The sequence below is a fragment of the Chironomus tepperi genome, unplaced genomic scaffold (assembly GCF_022539635.2).
Source record: "Chironomus tepperi strain 1889 unplaced genomic scaffold, CSIRO-AGI_Ctep_v1 contig_335, whole genome shotgun sequence".
In the NCBI taxonomy this organism is placed as follows: domain Eukaryota; kingdom Metazoa; phylum Arthropoda; class Insecta; order Diptera; family Chironomidae; genus Chironomus; species Chironomus tepperi.
The window spans coordinates 1600808-1620848 of NW_027226457.1; the positions used below are offsets into that span (position 1 = coordinate 1600808).

General features: G+C 29.1%; 2 protein-coding genes across 3 annotated transcripts; one reads left to right on the forward strand and one right to left on the reverse strand.

Moving 5' to 3' along the window:
- Positions 1–3789: 3789 nt before the first annotated feature.
- Orco (odorant receptor co-receptor) lies at positions 3790–8258 on the reverse strand. Of its 2 annotated transcripts, none has more exons than XM_070643766.1 (8): positions 8164–8258; positions 6508–6727; positions 6268–6409; positions 5858–6194; positions 5450–5567; positions 5132–5345; positions 4809–5013; positions 3790–4705 (listed from the first exon to the last, which is right to left on the reverse strand). In XM_070643766.1, the coding sequence occupies exons 2-8, from the start codon at positions 6725–6727 to the stop codon at positions 4499–4501; spliced, it is 1443 nt and encodes a 480-aa protein (XP_070499867.1). In that variant the 5' UTR covers positions 8164–8258; the 3' UTR covers positions 3790–4498. The 2 variants fall into 2 exon arrangements, with proteins under 2 accessions (XP_070499867.1, XP_070499868.1); XM_070643767.1 differs by lacking the exon at positions 8164–8258 and adding an exon at positions 6986–7088.
- Positions 8259–12645: 4387 nt separating this feature from the next.
- On the forward strand, positions 12646–17529 carry LOC139093366 (ras-like protein family member 10B). Its single transcript, XM_070644068.1, has 6 exons — positions 12646–13128; positions 14065–14187; positions 15891–16007; positions 16144–16257; positions 16323–16390; positions 16863–17529. Exons 3-6 carry the CDS (start codon positions 15957–15959, stop codon positions 16987–16989), a joined length of 360 nt encoding a protein of 119 aa, XP_070500169.1. The 5' UTR covers positions 12646–13128; positions 14065–14187; positions 15891–15956; the 3' UTR covers positions 16990–17529.
- The last annotated feature ends 2512 nt before the right edge of the window (positions 17530–20041 follow it).

Here is a 20041-nt window from a genome sequence, read left to right on the forward strand (position 1 = left end):
TTTTGAAAATTAATGCTGAATAGTCAATCTAATAATCAGCATAATATTCAAATCATACCCATTTGCTATGCTGAAATTCAAATTGCTTTTCGACCTTTTTCTGAGTATGTTCCTCATTATCATTCTTCCTTTTTCAATAAACTTAAAAATTCAATCAAATAATCAGCATAATATTCAAATGATACCCATTTGCAATCCCCGACTCATGAGAAGCATTCAAATTACTTTTTTATCTACATTAATCTGCATGTGTAGCAACATACGCGTAGATTTCATGAATATCTATATTTTTTATTAAAAAAAAATTATAAATTGCATTTTTGGTGTTATGAGGAAATTGGGTCTGCAAAAAAAACACATTTCTATAATGAAATTGAGAAAAGATTAAAAAAATCAATAAAATAAAATAATTTTTTGCTTCTTTCAATATTGAAAGTCAATGAATTGACATTTAGAGAGTCTTTTTGTAATCTAGATATGAGGAACGAATGGGAAATAATGAGAATGCAATGAAAATAAAATTTGAATTTTATACATCTTTATGTAAATGGCAATTGATATATTTGTATGATTTCCAGAAAATTGAGCACTTTTTAGGGATTCTTCTTCATTTAATGGGAGTTGTCAAGTGGGAGTATCAATACTAAATGAGCTTATGAAAATGTCATTGATGATTTTGAGTTTTGAGATAAGAAAATATTTGAATAAAGATGAGGCAATAAAGCAATTATTTGATGCATAAGATGATTTACATTCACATTTATTAGTACTCAAATAAATTTTTTGATCTAATTGGCTAACTAAATAAACATTTATTTCTTTTATTTCCTTAGTAATTTAGAGAGATATTCAAACTGCTTCAAAAAGAAGAAATTAATTCATTTTTTATTGCTGCATTTCTGTCTGTATTCTCTTATGACTCAGTAGTCCAAAGATTATAACTCTTGAAATTTAAAACTGTTCTTCGGAGCAGCCAAATATAGTCTGGGACTCGTTAATGGTAGCTAACGCGTTAATGACTAGATGTAAAATTGTCCTGATGGCCTTATGACGGCTGATTTTGGTCCAATTTTACAGCAGGAAAACATTTTGGTTGAAAATAGAAAAATTGAAGCTTAATTCTAACTAGTTTCGTGACAGTATTTCAGTCTATACTCGTCAACGTAAATCTATGAGCTTCAATACATATGTAGTTTAAAAAGGCGAGAAGCTATCATGCTGACTCGTAAATCTTTTGCCGCAGTGTCATCGTCACGTATCATATATACATACTTGACCACTGCGTCGCTCAACTGAGAATATATCTTTATCATACGCAAAGGGTCGTACAACTTTGGTTTTATATATGATTCAGACATTCTATATGTAATTAGAGACAAATCTAATGAGATTTTATTAAGTAAATGCATTAATGTACTGATTTTCAATCATTAAATTAGCAACGGATATTGATAATATCCTCTAAATATAGCTTCACACTGAGAGTAATTTAAGTAACCCGAGCGGCACAATCAAAGAGGCTGTTGATAGTCATAGTGAAGCAATTAGTACAAGTAATTGGAAAATAGCAGTTAATGACAAAAACGGCTTTAGATGCCAAGTAAGAGATGACATAGATCACAGTGTCAGGGTACTGTCAAGACGACTTTGAGTTTTACTGTAATTTAAGCGACTTAGCGGTGTCCTAGCGAAAACGTTGTGCTGCTTGGGATAATTTTCCTCAGAAAGATAATCCTTAGACTCATAGCATCCCAATTTTCCGGAAATACCCCACCACAAAAAAATTCAAAATCAAATTTCATTTCCATTCTCATTTATTCACAAAGATCCTCATCTGATTAGATCACAAAATTCAACTTTTATTTCAATAAGAAAATATAAATATATTAAGAGGAAATTTAATAGTGTTGTTTCATAAAATTATGTTGAATAAATAGATGATTTCATAACAGAACTTATAAGCGTAAATTTTTCCCATTATTAATTCAATTCCATCCTTTTCATGCCGTCATATACAATCTACGCTATATTAAACTTTTTTGAGACTTGCCACATTAAATAAATGTTTCGTTTAATGCCGATGAGTGAAAAATGGATTTTTCATACATACATAATCTGATAATAATGTATCATAATTCACCAGCTTCATATAATCATCCGATTCATAATACATGTGTGTATGCTTTACATTTTAACAGAAAATAAAACCATCTCATAAATTTATTATCTTTCAAAACTTTTTTTTTAATTGCATAAAAAAAATTGCCTGCCTGCCTGCCTTATATTATATTTTTAAATGAGATTCCTCGAATATTTTATAATTGTTTCATATCCGCCTCATATCGATGCGTTAGGTATTGCAAAGCTCAGCAAAATAAATTTAATTTTAGTGCGAATACATTTTAATTAGAGCGAGAAATGAACATTTATGATTATTTCACATAAAAGTTATTTTTATTTTCTTCATATATGCTGCTTAATTTTATATTTTTGAAAATATTTTTTTTTCTTTCTTTTTAAGCATATAAAGTCCGAAAAAAAGAGTTTCTACTTCGCTTAATAGGCACTTAATTATTTGATTCGGTGGTGGGATAGTTAAATATGCTGGAATGTATATCAAAATGGGGCTTTGAATTCATTAATGATTTTTTTTTCGGTTAGTCGGGGTCATTCGGTCATGATGTCTGATATTACATACTTTAGGAGGTGCATGAGGAGACGGGTAGGAGCAGAAATGAAGTGATGGGGTAAATTGGATTTTTGGAGAAGGATCGCAAATTTAGGGTATAGGAGATTCTTCCCAAAGCAAATTGAAGAATTGAAGAATTTTTTACGAAAAAAGAGAGGGGAGAGGGGTAAGAAGGGGGAAGATTGGATGAAGAGCAGGTTTGGGGTGAAGTGTGAAGAGATAATAGGGCAAGGAAAAGGACTAAATTTGACTGTATTTGCCGCAATTGATCCTAATCCTTAAATTGGTCACCCATTTTCTCTTGAATTATAATCACCAGACATCATTTATGGATGACCCCCACTTAATGCTTTTCTTCACTTTTGAAATTTAATTTTGACATAAATTGTTCTAATTATTCATTTCGGATTAATTTATTCTTGATGTTTAATGGATATTTCATATGAATCAAAAATTTTGATGAAAATTTACTGACCTTAGGTGGTGATTTCATTAAAGAGAGAAAAGAGGTAGCATACTTAATGATATTAGTATTCTAAAAAATTTAGTTACATAATTTCATACAATTTTTTTGCATCATTCTGTTTGTAATGTTAATCAGTATAAACATTTATTGGGAAACTTAATTCAATTAATGAAGGGCGATTTTTGAAGCCCAATTAGCAACTCGATTCCATGCTGGCTATGTGAGTCTTAAACATACTTTGAATCTTATAAAGTAAAAACCAATTTGAAAGTTAATTATTGTAATAATATTATTGTTATTTCACATAAAAATGCCAATAAACTTTAAAACTACGCAAATGATATTAATTTTTCCTATTTTGTGTACATAGTTCATAATTAAATTAACAACAAAGAAAATTAATTTTTTAATTTCTGTATAAAGACAACCAAACAGTTTGTTTAGTAAAAGAGATGCTTTTATCACCATATTCATGATTGTATCTTGGGGGTGGTAAAGGGATAGAGTGTGCCAATAGCTTGGTATTTGTCATTTTTTTACTGAACGAACTAAAGATGCGAAAAGTTTTGCATCATTTTTTTTACTGAACAAACTTTAGATGCAAAATTTTTTCACTAAACGAACTTAAGACGCGAAAAGTTTTTTTTTTACTGAACAGACTTTAGATGCAAAAAGTTTGCTTCATATTTTCTGAATGCTTTTAAAATTATATTGGCACACCCTTTAAATAAAGCAAAAAATTGGGAATGAAACAGGAAAAGAGTATGTAAATAGCCTAAAAGTTGACATTTTTTACTGAACAAACTAGAGATCCTGATTTACTGAATACATTTAAGATGCTGTTGGCACATCCTCAAAATAAAGCAAAAACTTGGGATGGGTGAGTGTGTGCCAATAGCTTAATACTTGACATTTTTTTAATGAACGAACTAAAGATGCGAAATTTTTTTTTACTGAACAGATTTTAGATGCAAAAAGTTCGCATCCTTTTTTATTCAGTACAATTATAATGTTACTGGCACAACCTATAGAACTTTCCAGATATTCAAATTTGTTAGTCTTAAGAATTCAATGATCTACATAGGATTATCATAATTGTTTTTGTTGCAATTTTTTTTTTGTTCCATAATGTTATAATAACTACTTTGTACATCAATTTCTTTTTATATTAAAAAACTTTTCCTTGATAAACTTAGCCAAGAATGCATGTTGAATCTTGTTGAAGATTTTTTTTTTTCAATATAAAGTATAAAACTTCAAAGAACAACTAAACCGTAACAATATGATTCATATTTATTTTTTTCGATTTTCTTTTTCTTTAATTGCACTTTAAAACGATAAATTTACTTGAGCTGTACAAGAACCATAAAGTAGGTAACCACCGCACCTAAAACCGATGCAAACAAGTCAAGGGAAACGGTAAAGAATTTCGCACCAGAGATGGTCATTGCCTTTTGACACTGTTGGCATACAATTTGTATAAATGTCTTTGCTTCTTCACTTCCGTCATACCAATGACAAGAATAGGCTGCTTCCATGACACTTGAGCTCTGCGTATTTAGGGAATTGAAATGAAAATGAAGAAAAGAAAAATGAGAATGACAATTTTTTGTGTCGGAACAAGAAGATTTTCTTGTATTGTGCTGTATTTACCTCCTCGATTAGACGATTGCCAAAGATACAGAACAAGAATACTTGGGCTAAAGCATAAACAAGATAGCCCAAAACACCGAGTGCAAAAACTGTTATGCCATCAATTTTGGTTGCCTGATATGCCAACAATGTTAACATAATGGTCGATGTCAACATGTGAAACAATAAAGCTAAACCATAAGTGTCACCGATAGCAGAGACGAAGCTATTTAAAGGAAGACAACAAGGATGAGAAGAAAAAAAAAATTAAAAGTTTTTTCAATTGTTTCTCATTCTTATCTTGTTAGACAATAAGTTTTATGTTGGTGTCATTAAACTCTTACCGTACAACATGCTTATGACGTTCTACCCAGTACTTAATGGCACTTCGTACCATGAGCTCTTGTTTCTTGGTTAATCCATTTGGATTGGTTCCGTTCATACCATTAAAGCTTTGTAAGGTTGTCGGTGCACGATATTGAGCTCCCCAATCAGCCTTTGTGCTATAGATTGCACTTATATTCATATCGTAGTTTGAGTTCTTTTCATTTTCAATTTCTATATGGAAATAACAAAAGGTAGGAGATTTATTTTTCATGGAATAGCTTTACTTGAGGATCTACGATAAGAGGATAATATTTAATATTACAAAAATACCTTACCTTCATTAAGTAACAATTCTGATTTTGATCCCGCTGATATATTTCGGAATAAGGCTGCGGAATTTGGACGATATGTATCCAATGTGGCTGAAAGCTCCATCAATGGTTTCATAATTCCCTATTAAAAAAGATTTAATATAAAGAAAATTACATTTCAGGTTTTATAGCAAGCTTTGATGGATTTTATATAAGAAATCAAATTTTCTGCTTGAAAACTGATGCAAAAATTTCTGCCTCAAAAGTGAGTTCAGTAAAAAAGATGCAAAATATTTTCATGGTAAATTAGTTCAAATACAGCATCAATTGAGAAATGAAAGTTAAACATAAACTGAACTAATCGGAGAAAATAATAAAAAAAGCAATTTTCCATTAGCAAGCGATGACAGAAAAACTTTTTCTTTTATTTACCTTAAGATGCTGCAATTGTTCGCAACAGAAGAGCACCCAAGAGCAGAAGAGAACATCCGAGAGATTCGATTGCAGCATAGAGAAGAGCAAATAATAAAATTGTAATGCAAATGATAGGTAATATCCCATTCCAGTATATGAGTTCCATGGGTACCATGACTTTATCATCAACCTGGGAATCTCAACCGTAACAGTCTCATTGAGTGCCTTATCCTTCCATAACTTTGTACTGTCGCCGAAGAATGTTAGCGTTGTCCAACAAATTGCAATCGAACAAGTTGTCGCCGTGACTATGAATAATAGTCGTCGCATTTTTGTCAGCGTTAGCGAATGAAATCTGTGAATGACATTAGTTTTTTTTTATCTCTGTCATATTCATACAGAAGCTAAGAAGCAGTGTAAATGTTTACCTTGCATCAGATTCCGCAAATAATGCATGAGTGTTAGACTGATTCCAGATTCCCATCGTACGATATACTTTTTCAGAGTTTGCATAAATATAAAGGAATTTTGTGATGCAATGTGCGAAGAATAATGCCGTAATTGTGTTTGCTAATTTATATCGAATGACAAGAAAAGAAGATAATTTTTTTGTTTTTTAATTAAAAAAGGATATAAAATAATTTTGCTGCACGAGTAATTATACCAACCCGTCAGTTCGCTAACTTCGTCAGTGTTCTGTGCCAAATTTATCAAAATACAGACAAATTGGAATAAAAACAAGATGAGTGTCATGTATGAGTAGAGTCTACGAATTAAGATGGGACCCGTAACGTAACGAAAGATGAAATGTCCGATGGCCTGCATTAGTCGGATGTTGGGCAGCAAGTCTGCCACAATACCCGTGTATCTGGGTTGTTGCACTTGCATCTGTGGATTTTAAAAATGGAAAATCTATGATATTTGTTGAGAGGATTTATTTTGTGGACAAATAATAAATATATTGTGATTTTTAGAGCAGAAATGTATTTTTAGTCTGTTCTGCATTCTCACAAGTCTTTTTCATGCGCATTGTTTGAATATTTAAACATTAAGGAAGACTACATTGTTTATTTTTTAAATAAAAATGACTCTATTTTCTAAAGATTGTACGAAAAGCATTAAATCGTCATAAACATGCAGCGTTACCTTTAAGAAATTTAAAAGGTTGTTAAGGAGAATCACACAGAGTACGTGAACAAAATGATACTGTTTTGAGATTATTTTCTGATGATAAGCGAGGCTTGTTTCTTTAAATAAATATCTCTTCATTTTTATAACTGAGAATTCCAATTAAGACAGCCTCACGCAAGTTTGAGAAAAGAAGTTTTTAAAGATTTTAAAATTCTGTCGATTCGTTTTTGAGTTTTTCATCAATTTTTTATTAAAATTTATATTTTATTAAACTAGCAAATTTTCAAAATTAAATTTTTATAAATTTGAAATTTCAAAATTAAAATTTTAAAATTTCGAAATTAAATTATTTAATTTTTTAAAATTTATTTTTTAAATTTGAAGAAATTAAAATTTCAAAACCAAAATTTAGATTTTTCAAAATTAAAGTTTTAAAATTTCAAAACGATTTTTTTTTTTTTTGGTAAACTTAGTCATATTTAAATATAAAACCTTCAATTCCCTCTTCGTTAATCATGATAAAATATTACAAACTTTAAACATTATTATTTATATTGCAACAAAGTCATGAAGCTATAAAAACTCGTTTATGGAAATCTTAAACTATCACAGAAAGAAAACTAAAAAGTTGATTTTTGTTTTCTTTAGAGAGAAAAAATTTTCATAATGAGAAAAGCAAAAGTTTATAAATGAACTGTTAGTAAAGATTTTTCTTAATTTTTTAATTCAACAAATAGTAAAGTTTGTTATCAGATAAATCTGATGAAATAATTAGTAATTTTCAACTTTATTTGTTTCAACTTGCACTGTTATTTTTAATTCTTGCTTTTTTGAGATTTGTGAAACTTGACAATGAAGTTTTTATTCACTTTTATTGGTGATGAAAAGGTTTTTAAAATTCCAAACTTTTTCAAATTTTAATATTTGAATTTTAAGTTTTATATTTATTTTACATAATTTAAATTTCTAAATTTTTAACTTTAAATATTTTAAAGATTTAGATATTTAGATATTTCAAAAATTCAAATATTAAAAATTGAAATTTTTAAATTTCACTTTTTAAATTTTAATTTTCTAAAATTCACGTAAATTTAAAATCTACAAATTAAACACAAATCTTAATTTCCAGTCCATTAAAGAAGCAAACAGACAAAAATAAATCTAAATTAACCAAAAATCTTCAAATTATCCACCTTGATTTTTATTCAATTCCAATCCTTTTCAATTAATTGATTTTTTTTCAACCCTTTCGATTAAAATTAAGAAACGTCCAAACGATTTGAATTCAGGAACCGTTCTGATTGATGTCGGTGTCCATAAAATTAAAATTTCTATTTTTTTTTTCAGCTACAACATGGCAATAAATTGTTTAAAAAGTCAATCAATCGGTTTTCTATCGCAGCCTAGGGTTATATTACACGTATATTCATTGAATAATTAAATTTAAAGTTTCAAGTACAAGAGTTCTAAATCAACAACGTGTTCCAATGACAAAATATCTCCCACGCTTCTCCTCCTCGATTAGATAGAGAGAATAATGTACGATATGAAAAGTTTTGAAATCTATAACATTAAGTAAACGACGAAGAGTCATCATATTTATTTGTAGAATATTGATTTATCCTCATATCCATATATCAATATACATTGAAGTGGACGGAAAATGATATGTCGTGTATGATGAGCAGATTTGAATGATGTATCTTTGTTAAGATGAATATCAATGATTTAGGGGATGAATTTTTGAGCAGTCCTAGATTAAATTTGAAGATTTCGAAATTTTAACGGAATTTTAAATTTAAAATCTAAAAATTTCAAAATTTCTTAAAAAAAATTTGTAAGAAATGTTCAAATATTGAGTTTATTGAATTATTTAGGGCTTAAATCTAGTTCAATAACTTTAAAGAGACGCAGTAAAGTTTAATTAAAGACTTCTCACGGATTAAATTTGATAACAACTATGTTTATTCTTCAAAGTTCAGAAAAAGACTAAATATTTACATGAAGGGGACTAACAACTGTAAAAGGGGAATTCAAATAATTGTATTTGCAAATATAATTTGAATATTAAATGACGGTTGAGAGATTCTTTACAATTTTCATTCAAATATATGATGCAATAGTTGATATGATTTACAAACATCCTACACAAGACCACAAAAACGTTTCCAACATTTCACGTCGAAGCCTGTGTACATTTATGGATTTTTTTGTTTTAAGAGATGAAAAAATATTGAAACAAAAATGATGTGAAAGAAAGAAAAAAATATGAAAAAGAGATCTTATGTATGACATATCCTGGGAATTGTTAATATCATTTTGCACATGTAACAGCTTTCAACGTAAATACACTTGCGAAACTCAAATCTCTCAGTAATCAATTTGTTTAAAACATTAAATACTTTATATAAACACAATCATGAATGGTTTTGTACCTTGTTGCTTCATCGTTTTTAGTTAACTTTTTCGAATGTTTTTCATCTCATAAGAGGAACTACGGGAGACTACATTGTTCATAATATGCAGATATGAGAAGAGAAAAACTCTCTGTGGGAAAATTCTCTCTGATGTTTTTCCTAAAATTTTCTCACAGAAATTTTCATCCTAGAAAGCAATGATTCAACATTAACTTCGCATGTAGCAAAAATATATTTTTCCTTTGGAGGTTCTCACAATAAATTTTTTATTCAGCCGAAATAAGGCAACAGTGAGAGAAGGTTTATTGCATGAAGTCGAGAAAGAAGGCAGGAAGAAAGAAAGGAAAAGAAAATTGATTTTTTATATATGAAAAATACACACACTTTTTTTCCCTTTCGAATCGAAGGAGAAAAGACTTCCTTTTTCAAATGAAAAGGAGATATTAATCAAATAAAAAATTAAAATATATTACTAAAGTGCCCTAGTGTTGAAAAAAGTTGTGAAATAAAATAAAATAAAAACGTTAAATTTAGTGATAACATTTTACATTTACGATAATTAATTGTTAAAAAGAAGCTTTTTTTTAAGGAAAGGCAGAAACAAAAAAAAAGTTTGTGATTTTCATAGAATTGAAGTGAAATTTTTTTTGCATCATATTTAAGTTAAAAATGTTAATTAACTTAAGCATAAAGCACATCTGCAGGATGCAAATAATACAAAAAGAGCATCTAAATTCATAATAATGTAAATTTTACATTAATTTTAAATGCAGACATTAACATGACGATGAAAAGGATGTTATATAACCATTTCGTTGCCACACATAGAGAACGAAAAACTCAATGCTCATTCATCCAGAAAACAATTTTTTTTTCTTTCTTGTGTGCCCTATGCGAATGCTACACACATTCTCAATTTTCTGCTTTTTCTCAACATTTTCATTCATTCATATATATTATTTTTTTGATATAAATGATTAGACTGAAAGAGCATTGGCATCGGCAGTAGCAACAGATAGATGGCGAGGGAGGATGTCTCAGTGCGAATTTTACTTCTTCTTTACTTTTTTTTTATTTTTTGCTATTCTTTTGGGTGATGAACATGTATATTGAAATCTATTGCTGCTAGCGTAATGATAAATTACTTTTTTTTATCAAAAGGCGACCGTCTTTGTACTATATAAAAAAATAAGCTGAATATGACATTTGTGTTGTAGTTTAGAACAGCTTTTTTGAGGGATAAGCTCCCATGAAAAATCTCTCTTTCACTCTCTCGGAGATAAACGTTTTATGTTGCTGTATGCCTCAGTGTATAAGAGTAAAAAAACATCAACGGAGATTGAGTAACATTGAGGATGATGATAATACCTTACGGAATAATAAGAAGGGATGTAAGAAAAACATGTATTTTCGCACGAAATCATGAAAAAATACATTCAGGCACGGCAATTCTCTTTTTTTTTTTATTAAATTTTCAGCACTCAAGAAATTTTTCCTCGCGTGCTCTAAACAAATTATTAGTCATATACATGGGAATTCCACCATAGACACACACTTTAAAGAAGTACACGCTTTCCGGGAATAATAAACCTTTTCTCTCTCTTGCTCACTCAATGGTAAAAGTAATAAGTGAGGGATCATCTTGTTATATAGCGTTTGTCGGTGTGAAAATTTTCTAATAACTTCATTAAACATTTCTCTTAGCGGTTTATGGTAATATCCAAAATATTATAATTTGATACAAACAACAAGGTCGTCTTCAGCCATAATTTTTATGACATATTTTTCTCTCGACTTCTTATCACTACCCCAATTTAAAAGTTTTAGTGATGAAAATTTCTTCTCACGTGCATTTTTATCTATTTTGGTACAGAGAAAAAAGGCTGTTCTGTAAAAGAATTAAGGTATACAACTTGATTACAAGCTCTTCCATTATTCTCTGATGACAATGAATTAATTTAAAGACTCTACGTTCCTCTGACAATTTCACTGACTGCTGATTTTTGATGGTTCGATGAACATCAGCTTTATTCACTTTAATGTTGAGAATCTCTTTAAAGTTTTTCATATTATTCTATAAATTAGCAATTCGATATGCATACTCGATATGTTTGCCGAAAAATCAGCAAATAATTGGTATTATATCGAAATTGAACTTGATTACCACAATTTTTATTCTTATTTGTTTGTCTATTCGATATCTCGTGTAATTTGAAGATACCTTTGAAATTGGAAATTTTCACTGTTTACTTTATATTTTGATGATTTTGCTGGATAATTTTGTGGTTACGAAAAAGTTTGTTGTTACGCTTCAATTAGAAGCTGTGAGGAAATGAGCTTAACTATCGAAAATAACCACAAAATTTGTGTTTTGTGAATGAAAACAAAAGGGGTGTGGAAATATGAAAATTAAGCTTCGAAGGGTGTGAACTTATGAAAATATAACGACAAAGGATGTAAAAATATGAAAATAAAGATGCAAAGGGCGTGAAAGTCCAATTTAAAATGTTCATTCATTAAATCCAACCAAAATAATTCATTAAAAATCTTTTAAAAGCACATTTAAACAGCAAGCTTTCTTGCTAAGCTGTAATGTGCGATAACACTTTAAGAGAAAAGAAGGTTCAAAGTGAATATACACAAGACACACACCCATTATGTAAATATGTTCTAAAACTCTTATCTCAACTTGAAAGATTCTTGACGCTAAGTGGTAGTGACGGTAATTCACAGACACAAATGGGAAAAGAAAAAGCAGTCTCAGTCATAATTCATAAAGTTGTGAAGTGTAAATAATCGCTGGCAATTTTAATAATAAGCCTTGTGTAATCAATTCAGCGTGAGTGCAACTTTTAAAGTCATTATCATTTAACCAAGCAATAATTCAAAGCCTCCCCACCAAAAAAAGGATAATTTTAGCCTTTACAGCCAACGCATCAAAGTTACATAATGAAAATTTATTTTTCCTTTGATTTATCTTTCAACGAGTTTATGTTATTATATGGCATTAAACTTCTTACTCCAATAGCTTTTCGAAACGGTTCACATAGCACAAGCATCCCAGCCATCAGGTAGAATGGTACCACCTGAAAACCATTAATCATAAAATTTATTTATTTACCTTCCCTCCCTAGTCTAATATCTAGTGTTTCTTCTTCTATGTGTGGCACTTCATGACAAACAATAAAAGAAGATCTAAAATATACAAACTAAGCATAAATTGGCAATTCCTTTCTAGTGGCGTATAAAATACAAAAATAAGGAAAAATATATAAAAATATATATAAAAAAAAAAAAATTTGACTTATAAAAATTTTCACAAATTCGTTCTAATTTGGAAATCCATAAATTCTTTCGTTGTTGCTCTTCTTACTCACAATAATGTGGAATGGCAATAGTAAGACATTTCCATTGTCGCCATCAACAGAAAATAATTTGAAAGTAGTACTGTTAAAAGGTCAAACACGTTTGAATTATCAAAATAATATAAAGTTTATTGAACATACACAAGCAAATAAAAATAGTAATGGTAATAGCAACAATAGGAATAAAAGTAGTAACAAATGTACGGATCGTATTGCAATTGATATGGAACTTTTAATGCAGAAAAAGTGTATTGCACAACATACTGCATAGCGATTCACTCTGGAAGGGAATAATCAGGAGACGTCATGGAAGCAAGGACCACTCAAAGTGGCCTTTTTGGGTTCTTCCGGCGTAGGGAAAACACAAATCTTACAAGTGAGTCGCCTTTTATGCCTTATATATTCATTTAATTTGTTCATACCAAGATTTTAAGTAGCTTCTACTGTATTGAGCTAGTTGCTAGTCGTTACTAAGGTGCTGGTCGTTGCCTAATTACTAGGATTACATATTATCCAATTCCGGGATTGAGAACCCTAGTCGCTACTTCCTTACTTGAGTTTAACTTACCAAACACAAACTTTAGTTTCCTTTATACTCATAAATTGCATTTTCAAGAATGTGAATCTCTATAGCACAGTTCAGTAGTTGCTTTATTCCTGTAAATAAATTCTATACTGACCAACTTAATAATAGACTCAATTTATTACCAAAGCTTTAATATCATAAGGATTCGAACACAACAACGATCAATTGTATCCATAGCAATATTAGAAATTATGCCTTACTTCTTCAACAATCAAAACAGTCAAGTGCTCTCCGAAGCGTTTAACCATAGTGCTGTAAAAAGCACTTACATCTCAGTGTGCTTCAGTACCATTTTCTAATGTTGGCATTTTTTCTCCCCCTGTGTTTTCCTTAAAAATATGCAAAAATGGAAGATAAAGAAAGGAAAGGTTGACTTTTCATACTCATCATATTTAAATGGCAGGAAGTTTCTCCTTTTCTATCTCCAAATTCAACTGATATGATGTATTCCTCGTCTGTACAATTTACAAGAATAATATTATCGGAAATACCTTAAACCTTTTTTTCCATAAAACAATTTAAATCTCAATATTGAAGGAATATGAAGGCAGTATTGAAAAAAATCTTGGTATAAATAAATTTTAAATCCCCTTTAAAAAAGAAAAATTATTTTATCCAATTTGCCTGCTTGTCTTGCCAACCCGTCATCATATGCATTAGATATTTAGTCTTGAGCATTTATTTATCTCCTTTTATTCAATGATCCTTTATTTCCTATAAATTTAGCAATTTTTCAAACATGATTTCTCCACAACGCACGTACGCACGGCAAAGCCTTATCGATACCGAAGCTGCTTGGTTTGCGATACCGTAATACGAGAACTTATCGTTTTAGATGTACCACCACAGGTTTGTATTATATTATTTATATCCTTCAATCGATAATTGACAAATTTATTTCTATGCATATATCCAAAAATTGCTATAATATATTTCCTACCATTATTAATGATACTGGATGATGAGAAAAGAAATGTTTCTTTGGGAAACTTTTACATGACATTTGTTGATGACATCTGTCATCGTTCATTACATTATTTATTTCTGCATGACAATGATTTTCTTATTTTGGTATATTTTGAGGCATAAAATGATTTCGTTTTGCATTTTTTATGAGGAAGTTTTCTTTTAACATTTTTTTTTCCTCTCTCTCTCGTATTTGAATGTATTACATCTTAGGCGTAATGTTGACAAGAAAGTTAAACGCTTTTATGCGGTGCTTTTTGTTGCCATCAAGTTTTTTATGCTTGGAATATTTAAATTTTTAATTTTTTTGTTTGGAAATTGTATTATTATTGATTAGGGAGCTCAAATTGTCAAATTATTGACATTTGAGTGAGCAGTTAGCAATATTCAGCTCAAGTTTAGCAATATTTGGTCCAATTCATCAATATTTCAGTCCAATTTAGTAATATTCACTTAAATTCAGCAACATTCAGTCAAATGCAACAATTTTTAGTCTAATTCAGCAATATTAAATATAATTTAGCGATATTCAGTTCAATTCAGCAGACTTATGACCTTTCAAAAATCCTAAGATTGCTTAAACCTGACATTTTTCACAAACAAGAAAAATGAGAACACCAAAAACATTAATTAAGGAAGTATTAATTATTAAATTTAATGATTTCGTAGAGTTCTCAAAGAAAACCAAAGTTTCCTCAATCTGATGTAATAAAAACATTTTCTGAGAAATTCTACATTAGGTATCGCAAAAAGACGTTTCTTTAATAATATATTGAACATTGTTACTACAGATCTTCTTGTCAATCAATCTAATTCATTGTCTTATTTACGAGTTTAGTGTGATTTAATGAAAATTTAATTTGTAAACAAAGTTATTGTTTTGTGTCATGAGCTGAGTTGTGCTGAATTCAGTTAAATATGAGAAGTTTTATTGGAAAGAGATAAATTAAGCTGAAAAGTAGGAGATTCTAGCAATTTCAGCATAGGATATAGTTGAAAGTGCTGCTAAATATTGCTGAATTCAACTATCTAATGATAGATACTGTTGGGAATAAGTAGCTGAATTCAGCTAAGTAAATCAGAAGCTGAATAATGCTGAATTGAATAAAATGAATCTTCTAAATGTAATGATAAACTTAATAACCTCCAATTTCACTTAAAAAATGAAGATAATAAGATCAAAAAATTACATTCCAACATAGATTCTACATGATTCAATCTAAAACTACATTATCGTCGAGTAAAAATCATTATTACATCATAAGAAACTTTCTATTTCATATCACACCATTTATTTTTATATCACATAGTAGTTGTACTATCTTAATCATACTCCATAAATTTTAATTCAATTCAATTGCACTTCATTATTTCAATTCAATCTTTTTTATACAAAGAAACTAAATAGAATGAATGCAATTTACATTTGTCATAGCACTCAATGATTCACTAAGTGAAAAATAATTTCATATTATGCTTTTATGTGAGGCGTCTATTAATATATCGAAGCATCCTACGTTAAAAAGGAACGAATCTTCTTTCAATTTTCTATCTTTATTGTTTTTCTCTCTTCTTGTTTTTTGCAGAAAAAGTTCCCTATAGATAATCTCGCTGAATGGAATCACAACAACAACCCACTAGGCCTTAGATGTATGCATGTCTACGTCCTTGTTTTTGACATGGGAAACTTGGATACATTTCAAGTGAGTCGTTTTGCCTTCTCGTTTTAAATGAGAAATTATTTTTCTGTCATTTTGAGACTTTCCAAAGCATAAACAACATTATTTGGGACAAAAACTACCCAATTTTAAATATTAATACATATTTCTCTTAATTTAGTATTGCCGATCGATCAGAGAGCAAATTCTATCAAGCTTCACTCATCGCAATTTTAGCATTATGGTTGTTGGTAATAAAATCGATTTGGTGGTTGACTCGCCAAATTATACTCAGGTATGAGTTGTAGCTGTGTCATATTAATTTTATATGAATTTTATTATACTTTTTTTTTCATCTAGGAACTCAAGGATATATCAGCTCTCGTTCGTAAACACTGGCGATCGGACTATATCGAATGTTCTGCAAAGTGAGTAAAATGTGGGGGTTTTAAAGTCTATTTTTAGTGAAGTTCATGTGGGATGGCTTATATGTGATGTCTAATATTAGGGATGGATGGGAAAAATTCTATTAATATGACTATGAGAAGGAGTTAAGTGGAGTAAATTAGCTAGATTATTAGATAATTTAGAGAAGGCCAAGTGTGTGTACTTAAGTGAGTATACCCAAATAAGTATACTTTAGTAAGTATACCCAAATACATATACTTTATTGAGTATACCCAAATACGTATACTTTATTGAGTATACCCAAGTATTCTCAGGTCAATGCTCTTTCTTCATTCAAATATTGGACATCACTATGAAACCATACCTATACGTGTTCAACTTGGATAAAAATTTTTGCAAAAAAAGGCTAGCATGTGCTTCCTTTAATATTTATAACAGAAAAAGGATATAAATAAACTTTTTTTTTCATCTCCCATTCCATTATGTCTACAGGTACAACTATAAAATAAATGATGTGTTTCGAGAAGTAATGGGTGTATCAGGTATGAGTGGATGCTCAGGAGCTGGCATTGAATTTTCACAATCATCCCGACATAAAAGCAAATGTAACATTCTTTAATGGGCCTTTTAAGCAAAGAATTATTTAAAGAAATAACAATAAAAGTAATGATAATAGTGCTAGTAGTGATGGAAATGACCCCCCTTTGACCAAATAAATATCTACCTACTCAACTGTACTATCAAATTATTCAAAAAAATAACTTGTGAAAATTCAAAATGGAGTCGAGAGAGCTCATCAATGGAAATATATCGACATTAATTCCATCACTGTCTTCACACTCTACCCTAAACTGGCAATAATGTTTACACTATTAAAGTAAGGAAGTTTTACTAATAACGAAGAGAGAATATTAATGATAATGTCATACGCAATTTTCATTTTCGTTTTTTCGGGTGAACAAAAAGAAATTATTATGGATGAAAATTAAATGGAATAATATTCAAATAAGGTGAAAATGATAAATATTTGAAAAACTGTGTAATACAATATGAATAATTTATTAAATTATTTTTCAACAATGAATACTGCTGTTAATGTTAATAAATGAAGATGAAAAAAGACTTTTTAGAGTGAGAGAATTAAAACAAAAAAATAAAATATTTTTCTAGAAATCTCTCCAAAAAATACCCACCCAGAAATATTTTCACCCACCTACCCACTCTCTACTTTATGTTCCTATTTTAAGGTACACCTCAATATTTTTTGTTTTATTAAGAAAATTATTATATGTACAACTTTAACTTCAACATCATCATTTTGATTTAATTTTCGAATATAATAAAATATTCAAATTCTCCTTATCCTTCAAAAAATATACTACACAGCACGTCAATAACACAACCTTAAAGGTAGCAACAAATAATTTAAAGACAGGGAAAAATGAGCAACGTGGAAATTGTCACATCTGTTTGAAACAATATTTTTAGTGCATTTTCCCAAGAGAATTTACATTCTTTTTTTCTGAAGTTGGAGCTTCACTTGAAGCACATCCATTTGTGCCATAAGGATGAGAAGAGAATGAAAAATGAGAACTTTGATTTTGAAGGTTATGCACAATTTTATTAAAGAATCTTACTAAAATTGGTTTTGGATATCTGATGTGAACTTGAGTTCAAGGGAATTGATTGGAGATGGATTTAAAGCTTGATTGAACTATTTTTAGACTATTCCATTAGTTTTGTGAACGTTTCTTGATGTAAGAATTCGATTCCGACTTCATTTTAGTCCAGAGTTGGGAGGAATTCGGGAGTTCGGACTAAAGACTAACTCTATCTTATTAAGATTAGTAGACCTATTCAATAAGGAATTGAACCTTCAACACTACAATCGTAAACCGAAACATAATCTCATTGCTGTAAATGAAGCAATTTCCCTTTAATTTATCGATTGATCAATATTCAATATCTATAATAATATCGAATAGTAAGGATAATAATCTGTAAAACTATCTCTAGAGTGCACTTGAGTGTATTCATTTTCAAGATCTTCTATTCCTCTATTATTCTATTATTCATAACAAACTCGAGAGTTTTGCTCTTTTCTCACCTTGAATCTTGAATCTATCCAAAATACCAACAATTGAAGACTTTTGAAAGAATCTTTGTTGTTTTGCTGTCAATGGGTCAGGATTGAAACTTAACCTTGTGACACCAAGAAATGCACTAAAAAGCTCGTTTCAAAATAATATCCAATTTTGCGTGACTTTTCTTTTGTTCTCCCTCAACACAACCCTTATCAAATTATTCATCCAAAAGTAACAAAAAATAAAAATGTTTGAAAGGTAGGAATAAAATTATTAACCTTATGAAAATGAATAAAAAAGTTACTTTTGTTCATAAAATATCGCACAAATGAAGTTAGCAGACGTAAAAGGGGGGAAGATGAAAAAAAATAAAAATTAATAAGAATGTTAAATCGAGTCATACATATGTCTCATGCATGTTATTTCTATTTTGACATTTTCATTCAAGAAAATAAGATTGTAGAAAATTAAAATTATTTGCATGTGTGCTAAGTGCTCTCGATTAATGTTGGATTTGTTCAACTTAATGAATTCAAACTTTTGAATTTAAATTTTTGTTTACAAAACTTTTAAATTGAAATTTCAATTTTTAAGAGATTTCAATTTGAAGAAAAGTTTTAAATCGTCACAATTTTGATCTTCCATTGCTAAATGACTTGCAGATTCTCAATTTGAAGATCCAGGAATGTTTAAATATTGAGAAATCTTCAAATTTTAACTTTTTGAACTTTTTAAAATCTTTCAAACTTAAATTTAATTCTAATTTCAAACTTTTCAAATTTCATTTATTTTCTAATTTCAAATTTTCTTTCGAATTTTTCAATTCAAATCAAATTTCAAATTTAAATCTCAAAATTCAAATTTTAAATTTAAAATTCAAATTTAAAATCTTTGAAATTTCAAATCTTAATTTAGTTTAAAACCAATTGAAAAAACGTGAATCTAGAGTGCTTAGCACATTTGCAACTTACAAAAAACTCAAAAAAATATTCAAAAAAATAATAAAATAATCAGTGCCAACTTTTTTCTAATCACAAAAAAACCATGAAGCATTGACATAAACATTGTAAAAATCTACATGAAAAGTTAATAAAATAATTAAAAATAAAATAAAATATGACTGTGAATATTCAAAAAAAAAAGGTAGAAATTTCATGACAAAAATTTTATGTGAAACTTAGCAATTAAGAGCTAAAATGTTACTTTATATATGTAACTTATTACTCCTGAAAGGCCTAATCTATTGTTGAATTTAGGATATTATTGATACTCATAAACAACTACATACATACATAGAAAAATCGTTTCATAAAAAATGCTTTCATTAACATTATTCGCTTTGTTCTGTTTTTTTTCATTAGTGATTAATAACATAACAGTTGAAAAATATATTTGCGCACGTGATACACGGTGGTGTGAACAAATATTGTATAAAGAATGGTTAATCATTATGCTGTGAGATAACAAAAGTTACAAAAAAATATTAAATATATTTAACATGCTTTTCATATTGACATTTTTCAACATTATTGGCATGAGCATTTAATTTTCAAGCTCATAAATTTGAGATTAAAGATGTCGAGGAAT

Bases quoted from the DNA above. Each gene is read 5' to 3' on its own strand.
- LOC139093366 (XM_070644068.1), top strand. From the start codon at position 15,957: ATGCATGTCTACGTCCTTGTTTTTGACATGGGAAACTTGGATACATTT. The intron at 16,008-16,143 runs GTGAGTCGTTTT...CTCTTAATTTAG, and splicing joins GAAACTTGGATACATTTCAA to TATTGCCGATCGATCAGAGA. The intron at 16,391-16,862 runs GTGAGTAAAATG...TTATGTCTACAG, and splicing joins TATATCGAATGTTCTGCAAA to GTACAACTATAAAATAAATG.
- Orco (XM_070643766.1), bottom strand. From the start codon at position 6,727: ATGCAAGTGCAACAACCCAGATACACGGGTATTGTGGCAGACTTGCTG. The intron at 6,410-6,507 runs GTTGGTATAATT...GATATAAATTAG, and splicing joins CGAAGTTAGCGAACTGACGG to CAAACACAATTACGGCATTA. The intron at 5,568-5,857 runs GTAAATAAAAGA...CTTTTTTAATAG, and splicing joins AACAATTGCAGCATCTTAAG to GGAATTATGAAACCATTGAT.